Source organism: Cucurbita moschata, unplaced genomic scaffold, assembly GCF_002738365.1.
Source record: "Cucurbita moschata cultivar Rifu unplaced genomic scaffold, Cmos_1.0 Cmo_Scf00015, whole genome shotgun sequence".
In the NCBI taxonomy this organism is placed as follows: Eukaryota; Viridiplantae; Streptophyta; class Magnoliopsida; order Cucurbitales; family Cucurbitaceae; genus Cucurbita; species Cucurbita moschata.
Window position 1 is genome coordinate 2,949,393 of NW_019268531.1, and position 14,640 is coordinate 2,964,032.

Below are 14,640 nucleotides of genomic sequence, written 5' to 3' on the forward strand. Positions count from 1 at the left end.
CGAGTTTTTCTGCCACGTTGGAAATATCTTCGTCCTACGTGGCACACTTGGACCATCCCACAGCTTCAATTTGTCCACGTCATCTCCGCGTACCCTCTGCAATATCTTCTTCCATTTTTTTTTTTTTTTTAATTTTAAAATTTTCTCTTCCAATTAGTTCTGAAGTGGAAAAACTGAAAATTCGGCCATTTCCCCTTTCTTCAACCTTCGGCCTCCTTTTTCCGACGCTGGTCAAGCAACTTCGTCACTGCTACTGTGCTCGCAAATAAGAGAGGAGGTGAAATTCAGCGATTTCTGGATTTCCGATCAAGTTAAGCTCTGAGATTTTGCATTTATTGTGACTTTTTTTTTTCCATCTCCAACCTCCAGATCGATCCATATCATGAGATTGGTGAAGTTCTCATGTTCATCATGTTTCTGTTTCTAATACTTTTGCTGTTTTAATTCCTAGCTAGTCGTGTTTTGGTGATTCATACCTATTGTTATATTTGCTTTTTCTTTCATTCTTTTTCAGTAATAATCAATAAAGACTCTGCATCAAGGTTGAATATGAGAAGTCTCTGTTTCATAGATTAGTTCGTTGATCATCTAGGTTATCTGTAGATCGCTTTTTGTGGAAGGTCGGTCTCTTGCTGTTAATGTCAGCAGATTCACGGTATGCTTCAGTTAGGGTTTGATAATTTTTCTTTAATCTGCCGGGTTCAGTTACGTTGTTCACTTTCTCGCTGCTGCTGGGAATAGGATTAATTGCTTAACGTCTGCGAACATTTGTTTTTGCAGTGCTGTTATTCTTGTTTTTCTAGTATAATGGTTAGTCTTTTAAGGTGCAGTAGTTTTTCCAGGGAGCAAGCAACCATTGGATTTCGAGGCTCCTTGTGGGATTTAGAATACGCAAGGAATCTATCTCCATTCCCCCACAATAGTTTGTGTGGACTTTTTGTTTCACTTCCACAGCACCTCTGGTCGTTTCCACTTGTATAAGTTGAAGGGTGCCTTTGGGTTCTTGAACACCGCTTAGAGTTATGTGCTATTGTTCTGCTGATTGGAGAGGGATTTTAGATACTGGGAAACTACACCTTCACGTACTCAATCTTTCTGATTCTGATTGACGACAAGCTTCGATCCTGATGAATGCTCATGCTAGCAGGCAGAATGGGTTAAGAGAAACAAGTCACCACGCACGGGATGGTAATGGAATCGTGAACAGTGGTGTATCTGGCAGGGAACAGAGCCCAGTTGAGGAAAACGAGTTGAAGGTCAATGGATTAACTAGAAATACAGAAGATGGACGAAAATCCACCGTTCAAGCCCAGGACATTCTGCAAATACATCAGCAGCAGCATCCTCAAGGGTCTATGGTCTGCTGGGAGAGATTTCTTCATCTTAGGTCCCTCAAGGTTTTGCTTGTAGAAAATGATGATTCCACCCGGCACCTAGTCACTGCACTGCTTCGTAATTGCAGTTATGAAGGTCGGTAAATTGGTCTTCCTGGCACCATTTTCTGTTTGCATATAACCGGTTATTGTTTATATATTATATGTTTTGATTTCAACAGTTTATTGCCTGAAGTTTCATTCAACATCTCAGCTTTTCTGATAATGTATAATTACCGTAGTTAGGAAGTTCTAATTTCATTACTCGAACAACTGTTGTTGAAGTCGCTGGACAGGCTTTAGTTAGCAGTACAAACACAAAGGGAGGGGAAAGAACTTGGGAGTTAAAACCTAAAAGAACTCCCCCGATAGACTTAAATATGTAAGCCTATATAAATTTCTAGTACTTTCAACTATGGAGAACAGAAGAGATAACAATACTGAAAGAATCCCAGTTGATACTACTCACCAGACTGGCAGTTTCCCTTTTGTGGCTTCCATTATCTTGACAATTTCATTAATGATATGAAACTACAAAAGGGGAGGCCCCATGTGTTCCATTTTCAAAAGAAAATCTTTAATATCTGCTTCCATCCTTAGCTCGATGCTCGAGTATTCTTGGTGAGCTCTTTCTAGAGCCCAGAGTTCCTCTTGAGCTTCTTCTAGAGCCTGGAGTTTTTCGATTTCCTTTTTGCACACATCCCCCTCCTAGGTCAAATGCAACTTGGCAATTCTGTTTGTGTACTCTTCTTGCAAATAGCCAGGCACTTTAAATCTTCCGCTTCTCTTCTAGCATCAACATCTCGTTCTTGAAACATGTTGGCTTCCTCAAGTTTTATTCTCAAGTATAAAAATATTGTCCAATTCATCAAGAAGAGGGCCCCTATCTGCGATTCTTGCTCCGTTACATGTTTTTCATTCTGTTTTGTAGTGTATTTCAAGCTAGGAAGAGCACCGGTTGCTGTGAATCATATACCTGCATGTCATTGGATACAAATCCTTTTATGAATTACTAATTTCATTCGCTTACTAATGATTTAAAAAAAAAAAACCTTTTTGTCGCTGGAAGTAATTCCTTTCCCTGATGAATCTTCGTTTGATTTTGATGTAACTCCATATTTAGTAGCGCACCATTTGATTCCCTGTTCCCTGCATCCTTTTTTGTACTAGAAATCTTACAGCAGTAAGGGAAGTTGGCGTGTCCAATGTCTTGTTTGTAATGGATATTGTTATTGATGCTTTAGGTTGCCTTGGGGGGATGGGAGTGTTATTATGTTGGTTCCTGTTCTTACGCGGGCACATGTATATTTGAAAGAGAAGTATAACTTTTATATTGTTCATTTTTTCTGGTTAGCACATATGGAAAACATACAGGAATGAACTTGTGGCATCCTTCATTTATGAGCTATTCTGTTCCTCTAATGTATCTTGGGATCGGACAAATAGTTATCTGGATCCTATATCTACGTTTGAGCTTTAAATATCATTTCATCAATAAGTGGATAATTAAAAACAACTTTCCTGCCCATGATCTTACTTTCAGTCGGGTTTATGTTTTCTTTTGCCCTCTGCTGCTTTAAAATCCTTTCTTATATATCTTGTATGTCGGCATTGTTAGTTATTGCGGCTGCAAATGGACTGCATGCATGGAAGATGCTTGAAGATCTGACAAATCACATAGATCTTGTCCTAACAGAGGTGGTCATGCCTTGCTTATCTGGCATTGGTCTTCTATGCAAGATTATGAGCCATAAAACGAGGAAGAATATACCTGTAATCAGTAAGTTTTTTGAAGTGTCTAGTTTATCAAGTGTATAGATTTTAAGTAGGGTTATCTTTCTATGCAAGCTAATCTATTTATTTTTTTATTCTGATGCTATAATTATGCAGTGATGTCTTCTCATGATTCAATGGGTTTAGTCTTCAAATGTTTGTCAAAGGGTGCTGTTGATTTTTTAGTGAAGCCCATTCGGAAGAATGAGCTTAAAAACCTTTGGCAACATGTTTGGAGAAGATGCCATAGCGTGAGTACTTTCCCCTTCATGTGTCTCTTGATTGCATTATATTGATAGGCTGACTTTATGACTCGTTATAGATGAATAAATATGAAGAGTAAAGTACTTTCTGGTGTCCTTTTAGCTAATTTTCTATAATTAATGTCACTCTCCTTTCTGAGATCTGCCTAAATTTATGCTGGGTGCATTCTCATGGGCTCTGGCTCACATTTATTTTCTATGTGGATGGGGTATTGAGCACTTGATATTTTCCCACTAATTATGTCATATTGATATCTACTTTTTCTCTTAGTCTAGCGGTAGTGGAAGTGAGAGTGGCACACAGACCCAAAAATCTGTGAAGTCAAAAGGCGTTGAAAAAACAGACAACAACACCGGGAGCAATGATGAAGAAGAAGACAATGAGAGCATTGGTTTCAATATTGATGATGGAAGTGACGATGGTAGTGGCACACAGGTATTACATGTTCTTGTTAAGAGACTAACAAGATCTAGGATTGTTTTATAGTACATTAAAGATGGTAGAACATATCTCGTCAATATTGCATACAATGAATTGATAGAAACTTTGGTTTGCTAGGAATTGATAGCGCTGTATATCTTTCCAAAATCATGTTTATCGCTGGTAGGGAAACATGGGAAGCTCTATTTTTTCTCTCCCCCCACCCCATTCTCTTGATGAGCATTATTGTGAGAGAAATCTCTTTTTGTTTTCTTCTCTTATTTTTCAGTTGGCCCTATGTTGCTGACTTGGCATGTTGTCAATTTTTCGATAATCAACATTATTCTAGGATATATAGTTTTTGAATAGACTTAAAAGACATACGTGAAATGAGTATTAGAGTGAACAAGATCACTATATGAAAAGACTAATATATTTAGTTCAACTCTAGTATAATAGCATTTGTTCTGATAAAACGAAGTAGCTACTGGAATCTTTTACTGGCTAAAGTAACCTGGTGATTGAACCAGGGACCTTTGCCTTAACTACTGGGTAAGAACTACTTCCTTTTTTCTTGTCTATTATCTGTATTGGGATCAATATCCTTTCCAGCTCGTAATTTAACCCATAAGGTATCGAGTATTTCAAAATTATAAGATTGGTTTATAAGATGTGACGGGATTTCAATATTTGAATTGTTAGGATTGTATAATTGTTTCTTATCAATGATGGTTGCTGTCCTCAATTCTGAAGATTTTCCAAATCAATAGTAACTTTTTTTTTTCATTGAGAAAAAAAAAAAAAAAAAAAAAAAAAAAAAAAAAAAAAAAAAAGAAAAGNTTGTCTATTATCTGTATTGGGATCAATATCCTTTCCAGCTCGTAATTTAACCCATAAGGTATCGAGTATTTCAAAATTATAAGATTGGTTTATAAGATGTGACGGGATTTCAATATTTGAATTGTTAGGATTGTATAATTGTTTCTTATCAATGATGGTTGCTGTCCTCAATTCTGAAGATTTTCCAAATCAATAGTAACTTTTTTTTTTCATTGAGAAAAAAAAAAAAAAACAAAAAAACAAAAGAAAGATAAAAAAAGAAAAGGAAAAGTTAAAGGGCATACAAAAAACAGTCCAAACTAAAGGAGTCAAACAACATGCTACTTAAAATGGAGCTCCAAATGGGTAATTACAAAAGTTCTTGGATGTTCGAAGCAGTAGACCTAGCCAGCAATTAAATTCCCACCCAAGATCTTTCCAAATTCCGAAAAATCTTAGTATCCCCTAGCCAACAGTAACTAGTACTACTCTCTTTCTGCAGAGTTCTTGGACCAAGCAAGCTATAGAAGTTGAAAGCCCTCGACCAGTATCTGCATCAGCATGGAATAAAAAACGTGAACGTCCTGATAGTACTTGTGCTCAAGTTGTCCACTCAAATGCTGATGCATTTGCTAATAATGTGCCAATTGTTTTAACAGCAGGGTGCCAGGGGCAGAAAAAGCAACTTGGTATGCCTTTGAATATTCGACTGTCTGAGAACTATACGAACTGTTAATCATACGTCTAATATATTTTTGTATTTTTTGATACTGTTACCTTGGTAAAGTTGAATTAGGCGTGCACGGCGATTTAGATTTACAACTTGAACTCTCTACGGAACATCCAACCAAGCTAATTAACAGGAAACAGAACATTATGCTTGAGATCGGGTCCAGTGGATTCAATGAGCAGTTCAACAAAGCAGATCTTGACCTCAACTCTGATAGCCCATGCAGCAAACTTAAGTGCGAGGAAACAACTGTTACTGGTCTTGCTACTAATCTTACTGATTCTAAGATGGATGTCACTGTGTTTGAGGTGCCGAGCAACCATCCCAAGACTACAGATATTAAGAATAAAAGTGTTACAGATTCAGAAGATTTTCCATGCCTTGAGCTTGGATTAAAAAGGCTTAGAGGAGTTCAAGCGACAGGGAAAGCTGTCCAAGATGAGCGGAATGTTTTGAGACGCTCAGATTCTTCAGCATTTTCTAGGTATGTGAGAAAATGGTCCATCCTTCCTAATATCGTTTCGAAATGATAAGGCAATTCCTATCTGACCAATATGGTTCACTATCCATATAATCACAGGTACAATGCTGGCTCGAATTCTAACAAGACTCCAACTGGGAATGCCGGAAGTAGCTCTCCACCTGTCAATGGCAGAGAAGTTACAAATCAAGAGAACATGCAAGATATTCGTTCTCATTCAAGTGGTAACCCTCCCAATCAATGTTCAAATGGAGATAGCAATAATATCGACATGGGGTCCACTACCAATAATGCATTTTCCAAGTCCATAGTTATTAATAACAAGTCAGCAATGGCATCAACTGTCAACTGTTTACACCCATCGGCAGCTTTCCAACCTGTTAAGAATGACAGTCTATCCGTTCCTCAGAAAGCTGATAACGTCATTAATGTTACAACTACAGCAATGCAAGCTCAGTCTAATTTTGTGCACAGGGAATCTCAGATGCAGCAACCTTGTCACCCGTATGATCCCACTCATCAGTTTGTCCACAATGTGCAACGAGTGTCATCTGACCATAATGATTATTCCTTAAAGAAAACATCTGCAGCTATCGCGCATTGTGGGTCAACCAATGTGTTAAATGGCCATGTAGAAGGTAATGCGGCTAATTATAGTGTGAACGGTAGCGCCTCGGGCAGTAACCATGGAAGCAATGGCCAAAATGGGAGCTGCAATGCAGTAAATGCTGGAGGGCTGAATATGGAAAGTGATAATGGAATAGGTCAGAAAAGCCGAAGTGGAGATGCCAGTGGAAGTGGAAGTGGGAGTGGAAATGGAAGCGGGAACAAAGTGGACCTAAGCAAAGTTTCACAAAGGGAAGCTGCCCTGACTAAGTTTCGCCAGAAAAGGAAGGAAAGATGCTTCCGTAAAAAGGTAATGTTATTTGATCCTTCTTTTAGTCCAATGCCTTATGTCTATTTTGTGATCCCTCGTCCTGTCCTTTTGTTGTGCTGAAATTGTACACGTAAAGCATGGTGATCCATATTTGTGGGGTCTTTCTATATCCAATCTAAGCTCCTCCATCCCTCCCCCCATCAAATTTCTGTTGGTATCATATTTCACTGCTGAACATTAAACTCCAGCTTGTATCAAATTTCACCGAGAGGCTGCTTTTGGCGTAGCTACAGGTACTTTGAGGAGAGGAATTCTCTCTTGCTGTGATGTCTTTACCAAGAGTCTGAGTCATTGAGAAGCACAGATATAGAAATGGAGCCATGAACGAATACTGCATTTATACGCACAGGGATAAATCTATATATATAATCCATATATGCTTATCTGCACATGCATTACATTTCAACTTCACATCAGAAGTTTATTTCGGTTTATCATATTTACATGTGATAGAAGTGATTAAATATTCTGTACTTCAAACGAAGTTGAAGAAACTAATTGCATATTTGCTAGATGGGGGGATAAGACTTCCTTCAAGCACATTGCATCAGCTGTGCCTTCCTGTGGGGCCGGTTTATTTCATATTTGCTAGATAGGACGTCCAGGAAAGGGATTTCCTTTGAAAAGAAATTTTTTTATGTTGGATTTCCTTCTGTTCCATTGTAGAGCCATGTGAGACTTTCTCATAAGACTTTGTGCCGACTCAATTACTTGCACCTATTGTTGTGCCTGTCTTCTTATGTGTCTTACTGTTTAAATTATGATTTATCTTTAGGGAAAAGAAAAGATGGCTTGTTTACTAGAGTTCTTATGTCCTTCTGCTAAATTTATGCCTTATTAGTTGCTTCTATATTCTTTAACAGGTCCGATACCAAAGCAGAAAGCGATTAGCAGAACAGAGACCTCGTGTCCGGGGACAGTTTGTGCGACAAAACACGAGCGAAAACACAAGCAATGCAGGAGATGGCTAAAGCCATTGCATTGTTTTGGTAAAAAAGAAAAAAAAGATGATCTGGTTTTCTTAATCAGATGTATCCATGTGCATGTGGGAAAATAGATAAGTTAGAGTGTACCATTTTAGACAGAAAATGATGTTTTTACTTAACAATGCTAAATTAGACCGACAAAGCTGAACTGGACTCTATTGCCAGTGGCTACTGGACTTCTAATCCAAGGAGGCTTCTGCCTTTCTGCATCAGAGAACTCTTTTTTAGTTTGTGTTTGGACACATTGTGTGTATCATTCACAGTTGCATCTTCTGTCTTATTTCTATCCCTTCTGTACAAGTATGAACTCTCACAGTACTGCTCTTTGATAGATGGCTTACATGCAGTGGTTTGATTTTTTGAACATAGGGTAACTTTCATTTGTGTACTCTGGCACTGGCACAGCAAGTGCAAACGTTGAACGAACGACCAGCCTAGTTGTGCAAGTATGCGATCGACGAACGTTAACAGCTGAACGTCGTATAATTTCTGCTCTCTACACAGGTCAATACTGCACGAGTTATTTTGTATGTCAATTCTGGTTTCTTCTCTGTTCTTTTAGCGTGTATCTAATTTGTTTACTTCACACCAGTTCGTTGTGCAATCTTTTTTCCTTTTTTGAATTCCCATTTGGTAGTAGATAGCTTGAGCTCCTATGGCACTGCTAAACTTAAATAGATTCAGTTTTGTTTTGTTTAGATCAGAAAATCTGATAAACCAGGCCAAACTATTGATAAATGGTTGGGGCCCATTTAGGTACGAAGAAGGAAAAACTCAAATCAAAATCAACTTTATTTGATTCGATGTGACCAATTTTGGTTTAGCCTTTGCAGACCCTTTAATGCTAAGGTGCATGTGCATCTCTCAGAATTACTTGCTTCAATTAAAGTCCAATATCCTGTATTTTCTTCAGTAGACTCAACAGGACTTCAGTGCTCGTACTTATTGCGACAAATCCAAGAGATGCCTCAGTTGAGACATGGAATCCTGCTTGAAGAGAGAGCTCTGAGTCCTCCGATTTTAAAATGCATATGTATAGGTCATAGCATATTTGAAACTTCGAATCGATAGAAGTACTCACCAAAGAAATCCTAAAACAATGCCGATAGAAGACTAGTGAGAGATTGAAAATATGGAGGACCTTGGGACGCTTTACTCCTAACCCCACAAGGTTCCGAGGTTTCGAGGTTCCTTATTTGCCCCTTTGCATTTGAGACGGGCATTACCTTGACGCTGTTCGTCTTGGTACTTTCCCTCTTTAATGAGTTTGTAAAAAGGCATACTTTGGCTGACTAGAAAGTAAACCCACCCAAATTCCCTTTAGTGGATGTTTATAATATAGGCTTAGTTCATGAACACACCAACCTAAAATAATGAATATCGAGAAGTATAGCAGCTAGAAGCAGGTTTACTGCAAGAAGAGAAAGTTACCACAGAGTGGCTGTTCCTAGAAGTATGATTGTTGGTCGAAAGACTATTGTGTTCGAGTCCCACATTGAGTTAACTAAGAGGAAGATCATTGGTATATAAATATGATCATTGATATATAAATAAGGAACATCATCTCAGTTGATATGAGACTTTTTGAAAAAAAACTAAAAAACAAAACTATGAGAATTTATGTTCAATTATGGAGATCTATAATTCCTATCAAGTTGTATTAGAACCATATCCTTATTTTAACTTAGTCATGTCAATAAAATCTTCGAAGATATAATCCTAACATAACTTAGGTATCAAACAAAAAATTAGTAAATTTCAAACAAAAAAGTTGTAAATTTCGAAGACGTAAAAATAGTGAAGATCTGTCAGAGTTAGCACTGGGTAGAATCTTAGTATATATTTTAAACGGTAATTTCAAGTAATTTCTGGTGGGTCTAAATATAGCAAAAGACTCACTACTTTAATTTTATTTTATTTAAGTTAATTTATTTTAACGAAAAGTATTTAGTTTAATCATTAAACTTTAAAATTTGTTATAAAAATTATTTAAAAAAAAAAAAAATATATATATATATATTTACCTTTATTACGTAATAAATAATGGATTGGTAAATAGAGTAGACCCAATGAAAACTGAGCACGTGTACATGAGAACCGGAGATATATTTTGACGCGAATTTACATTATTGACCCTGCCCTTCTCATCCACGATGTGAAATATCTGACCGGACTGAAAAAACGAATAGAAACCTGTGCTCCCTCCTTCACGCGGCAATTCCCCTTGTTGCGTTCGTGGTTCGCAAGCAGCCTCCGATTAGGTTTCGGTTCTCAAATCTGCTCCTCTAATGGCGACGGTAGCATCTGCTGGAATCAATGACATTAGTAATAGCAAGAATCCGCTTGGAGAAAACCCTAGTCAAACCCTAGACCCGACGATTTCTTCCTCGGCCCAGCCTCCTGTCTCTGTTCCGCTGTCGTCAACTGATGGCGGGTCTTCCAAGGAAGGGGATGAATCTAAGGGCTCCGATAAGACGTCGGTTGAAGGTGATGGCGAACCTGTTTCTGATGTCCAGAGGAAAATGCGCCGCGCTGAGCGTTTTGGGATTTCGGTGCAATTGTCTGAAGAAGAAAAACGTAATTCTCGAGCAGAACGGTAAGTTTATTTATCAGTTTGCGGTCTCCGCCTCACGCCTGTGCTCGTCCTTGTGATGCTGCGTATTTGAATCCACTTATTTTGTGAGATCATGCCCTTCTTCATAGTTATTTTGCTATGATTTCTTTGAAACTATTTATTTTTCTCTCATTTTATAGACAAATGTAGGGAAAAGTCACTGGTATAAATATTACGTTACTTTATCATAAACTGCCTCAGTAGGGATTTTAACGAACTCAAAAGTTCAATTATCTCCCGGCACAGGTTAGACTGATGGTTTGCTCATGCACTTATGAGGTCGTTTGGAACTTGTAGATTATGATTTTCAGGAGTATACCAACACTGTATTGTTATATTAGTCCATTGTATCGGTTTTAACGCCCAATCTAATTGTTTATGTTCTGGTAATGGCTTGAAATTCCAATCGGAATGGTGTAAGTTTGAAATCCAAAATGATTACAACAGTGGCTTATTGATTGATGCGCGTCAAATATCATCGATTCAGTGTTGCGTCTGTGTAAAAAGAAAGAAGAAAGTTGCAGGCTTTTCTTTCTTCTATCCCTTCTCAAGTGAAATGTGGAGCCATTTGTTATGCCCTTTCAATCTGTCTCGGGGCTTCCCTAATTGCGCACCTCATGGCTCAAAGCAGATGTGCTTTTGCACTTTCTTAATTATGAAAGCCTCGTGGTTTTGTCTATAGTGTTCTGTGGCGAGTTTGGTTGGAAAGAGCTGCTAAAATCTTTGAAGATAAGTTGAAAAATGGAGACGTTGTGTGGGAATTAATTCATTTGTTGGGCTCATATCGGTGTTCTGTCTTCTCGTTTCTATAATTAAAATATTCACCGTTTCCTTTCTTTATCCAAGTTCTGTTCAGAGTTATGTTTCTCTATTATTTTTCTGTAAAATATTTTAATGTTGATTTCTGGGGACGATTGCAGGTTTGGTATGGGCACCACAACTAATGGATTGGGAGCATCAAATAAGTCAGAGGAGGTGAAGAGAAAGGCTAGAGCTGAGAGGTAGTTTCCATTTCTTTATGGATTGATAGCTCATCCTGTCAAAGAAATTGTATTTATTGTCTTTTACTCAAACTTTCTTTCAAACTTTTGCCAATTTTTTGATTATTTAGATTTGGGCTTCCTGCATCTGTGGCCACTGATGATGAGGCAAAGAAGAAAGCTCGACTTGGTAGGTTTTCTTCAACATCAAAGCCAGACTCCCAGGAGGAAGAAAAGAGGAAAGCAAGGGCAATCAGGTAGTGGGCGTATTTTTCTGTTCCCCTGGTTGTAGCTAATATTTCCAGTTCCATCGTCTGTGGTTAGTGGAAATCTTATATGGAGTCTGCAAATATTAGAATGCATCTAACATATTGTTTGTTTTTCCCTTTATTTTCTGGGTGAAGGTTTTCTAATCCAACATCAAACTCCCTCACACAAGTGGATGGGAAGGGAAACATTGAGACGGTAATGTTATCCTTTTATTCTTATTTTGTTTTCTTGTAGAATTTAGGAAACAGAAGTGTGTACTTTTTTCCAGTGCTCTTGTTCCCATTAATGATTCCCATTGTCTGTAATCAGATTGCAGATATTGCAGGCAAGGCTGGAGGTGGTGCCTGAAAAGAACATTCCCTGTTGATGGCAAGATAGCTTTTGCTTGTAATTTTCTTCTGTTGGTTCGTGTTTCCTTTCTAAGTCTGATTGGCATTTGGCCTCCAGAACGTTACATCTTATCCAAATCTAGTGTTTCTTGTTATGCCTTTTCTTATTATATCTCTGCTATTTAATCTGATGAATTATTTCTTTCTCTGGCAGGTCTAATAGCTGGTTATAATTCCCCGTAATGGCTTCCATACCCATGTTCATTCCTTTATATTATTATCTAGTTCAAAAGTCTTCCATTCTGAGGGCAGAATCAATACTGCAAGGTGCTTTGCTCCATGTTGCTCTGAGACGAGGTTCCCTAGATTCAGTTGTCAGGTTATTAATTCTCTGGTTAGGTGTTATAGTAATAGAAAATACCTCCCTAGGTCAAGCCTATCTTACAGTTTGTTAAGAATATCAGAAATCTCTGAATTTTTTATCCCTCCAATGTTCTGGTTATCATCTTCAGTTTATATCTCCCTTGTGATGGCAAGTTGGATGTTCATGATACCATTTGAACGGCAGTGCTAGGTTTCCATGTGCATTGTTTCCATCTGATACTCACTGGTTGAAATTTACTAATTTTGTCGAATTCGCCTTTGGGATTAGAAAGCTAACAGTTTCTTGCTTTACTTTGAGTTAATATCATCAGGTTTTTAGTTTTATAGTTATAATTTAGTTTGGATTTTAGGTTGTTTCTTTTTAATGGTAGGTTTTTCTTTTTGCTGACTGTAATAATGTAAGATTAATGGCCAAGTCTCAATGGTAGGAAACTCGCACGTATCTTTTGACTTTTCTTTTTCAGAAGCAGATCAAGAGTCTGAGTGCAGCTAGTTATTATCCAATCATTTACGATTGAGGTTTGGTTTCTTTGTATGATGCCACCACATCTCATCTCATGGCATCAGTGATAATAACTCATCATGGAAATGACTTCTACACTTTTTAGATGCCTAGTTTTAGTATGACCTGAAGAATAGTTCAATTAGAATGGTCATATGTTGAATCTTATTTAGAAATGCCGTTCAAAATGTCATCATGAGATAACAGCTCCAGCTTGTGTGAGAATAAACTGAAGATAAGTCTTGGGAGGGGAAGTAATTATCTATTCCCTTGGTAAGTTGTCGTGTGGGAGAAGCTGAATTCCCTCTTCTAACTTGGAAGTTTCTGATATTCTTGCTTGGTGTAATATAGGATGGACCGAGTTTTTGGAGGTATTTGTTGTGGCCCTCTTAGAAGTCTCTGCATGTATTGAGGCCTGTAGCTGAGAATGGATTGTGTACTCTAAAAATAGGTGTCTCTGTCAAGTTTCTGTTGTTTCTTCCTTCGTTTCCTTTTATCTTTATTTGCATAGCTAGTCAGCAGCTACGTGTATTTAGTTTCTTTTGGATTTTTGGTTGGATGTAATGGTATGGAATGGCCGCACACATTTATCGAGGGAATCAATCTTTTGATCAAAAGTTCTTTTTAGATAGATACATATTTTTTTCTCCTTGCTTGATCAGCCCGTGCAAGTTGTATTTTTGTCAATGGATCATCCTATTTACTGCATGTTTAGAAATCTCATCTTGTAGATGGTTATGTTCTTGGGCATGCTGCTCAAGCTTTGTGGAGGAGAACATCAACCTGGTATGTTTGTGTTTCTTAGCTTCTCTCTATCCATTTGGTCATTAACTTTCAAAATTATGCATTTAGTTCTCAAGCTTTTGAATTTTTTTCAACTTCATAGATTTACTAGGACACAAAATCGATAATTTTGAGTTCCATTAGATATAAAATTCAAGATTTGATCTATTTTAATTTGTTAGTAATTTATTAGATACAAAGTAGATCGGTTAGATACAAAAAATGAAAGTTTAGGAACTATTATACACTCTCGGAAGTTCAATGACAAAATAAACACAAATCTTACTCGTAGATCAATGTCATATCAATATTTTCTTGCCTCTTTTTGTTGGTTATGAGTTTTGGTTGATATTAAGATAGGATGAGAAGTATGGTTCATGTCATTGTACTTTTTACTGTGATCCAAGCTTTTCAGAAATTCTGAAATTTGATTGTTGTCATATTTAAAAGACAGGTACCCATCTGCTATCGTACCAGACACATTATCTTGGTAATCTTAATATATTGAATCATATAGTTCGATCAAAGTTGAAGGATCAAAATAGAAAGCATCTTAATGTCGCGACTAACTCTATAGTTTTAAAATATTCATTTTGTTATAAGTAACACTGCTTATAAAAATATTAATCCCTTTACCATATATATATATATATATATATAAAATAGAATAATTTATGTTCTCTGCTTTCATGTGATTTCTTCGGTTTTGTTTCTAAATTTTAAATTGTTATAAATGATGTAATACTTCAATGGTGGTTGTAGACCACAACTTCAGCTAAATCATTTCCCATGCCCTCAAGTGACTTACCAGCGACCCATCATTTGATTTAAGGTAAATCGTGTACTACCAATAGTTATATATTGTGAGCTAGTGTTGTTACTCTCTTGCTTGCATATATAATACCTCTTTCGAAAATCTCTCTCTGTCCTCGTTTTCGAAAACCTTCTTCTTAAATTGAGGCCAAAGGCTCGAGCATACATTGCTTGAACGTAGG

General features: G+C 37.3%; 2 protein-coding genes across 11 annotated transcripts; both read left to right on the forward strand.

Annotated features, from left to right (window-relative positions):
• Positions 1-133: 133 nt before the first annotated feature.
• LOC111453121 (two-component response regulator-like APRR7) lies at positions 134-8,157 on the forward strand. Of its 7 annotated transcripts, none has more exons than XM_023094078.1 (9): positions 134-655; positions 843-1,470; positions 2,992-3,153; positions 3,264-3,397; positions 3,681-3,845; positions 5,152-5,338; positions 5,437-5,863; positions 5,960-6,776; positions 7,661-8,157. In XM_023094078.1, the coding sequence occupies exons 2-9, from the start codon at positions 1,128-1,130 to the stop codon at positions 7,766-7,768; spliced, it is 2,343 nt and encodes a 780-aa protein (XP_022949846.1). In that variant the 5' UTR covers positions 134-655; positions 843-1,127; the 3' UTR covers positions 7,769-8,157. The 7 variants fall into 7 exon arrangements, with proteins under 7 accessions (XP_022949846.1, XP_022949844.1, XP_022949845.1 ...); XM_023094076.1 differs by having other exon boundaries at positions 134-391; positions 515-1,470; XM_023094077.1 differs by having other exon boundaries at positions 134-310; positions 515-1,470.
• Positions 8,158-9,955: 1,798 nt separating this feature from the next.
• On the forward strand, positions 9,956-13,489 carry LOC111453127 (protein MODIFIER OF SNC1 11-like). 4 transcript variants are annotated; one of them, XR_002712223.1, is made up of 6 exons: positions 9,956-10,379; positions 11,318-11,398; positions 11,509-11,634; positions 11,782-11,842; positions 11,957-12,051; positions 12,191-13,489. XR_002712223.1 is itself a non-coding variant. In XM_023094088.1 (6 exons), exons 1-5 carry the CDS (start codon positions 10,072-10,074, stop codon positions 11,993-11,995), a joined length of 615 nt encoding a protein of 204 aa, XP_022949856.1. In that variant the 5' UTR covers positions 9,956-10,071; the 3' UTR covers positions 11,996-12,034; positions 12,191-13,489. The 4 variants fall into 4 exon arrangements, 3 of the variants coding, with proteins under 3 accessions (XP_022949856.1, XP_022949857.1, XP_022949858.1); XM_023094088.1 differs by having other exon boundaries at positions 11,957-12,034; XM_023094089.1 differs by having other exon boundaries at positions 11,957-12,021.
• Positions 13,490-14,640: the final 1,151 nt, after the last annotated feature.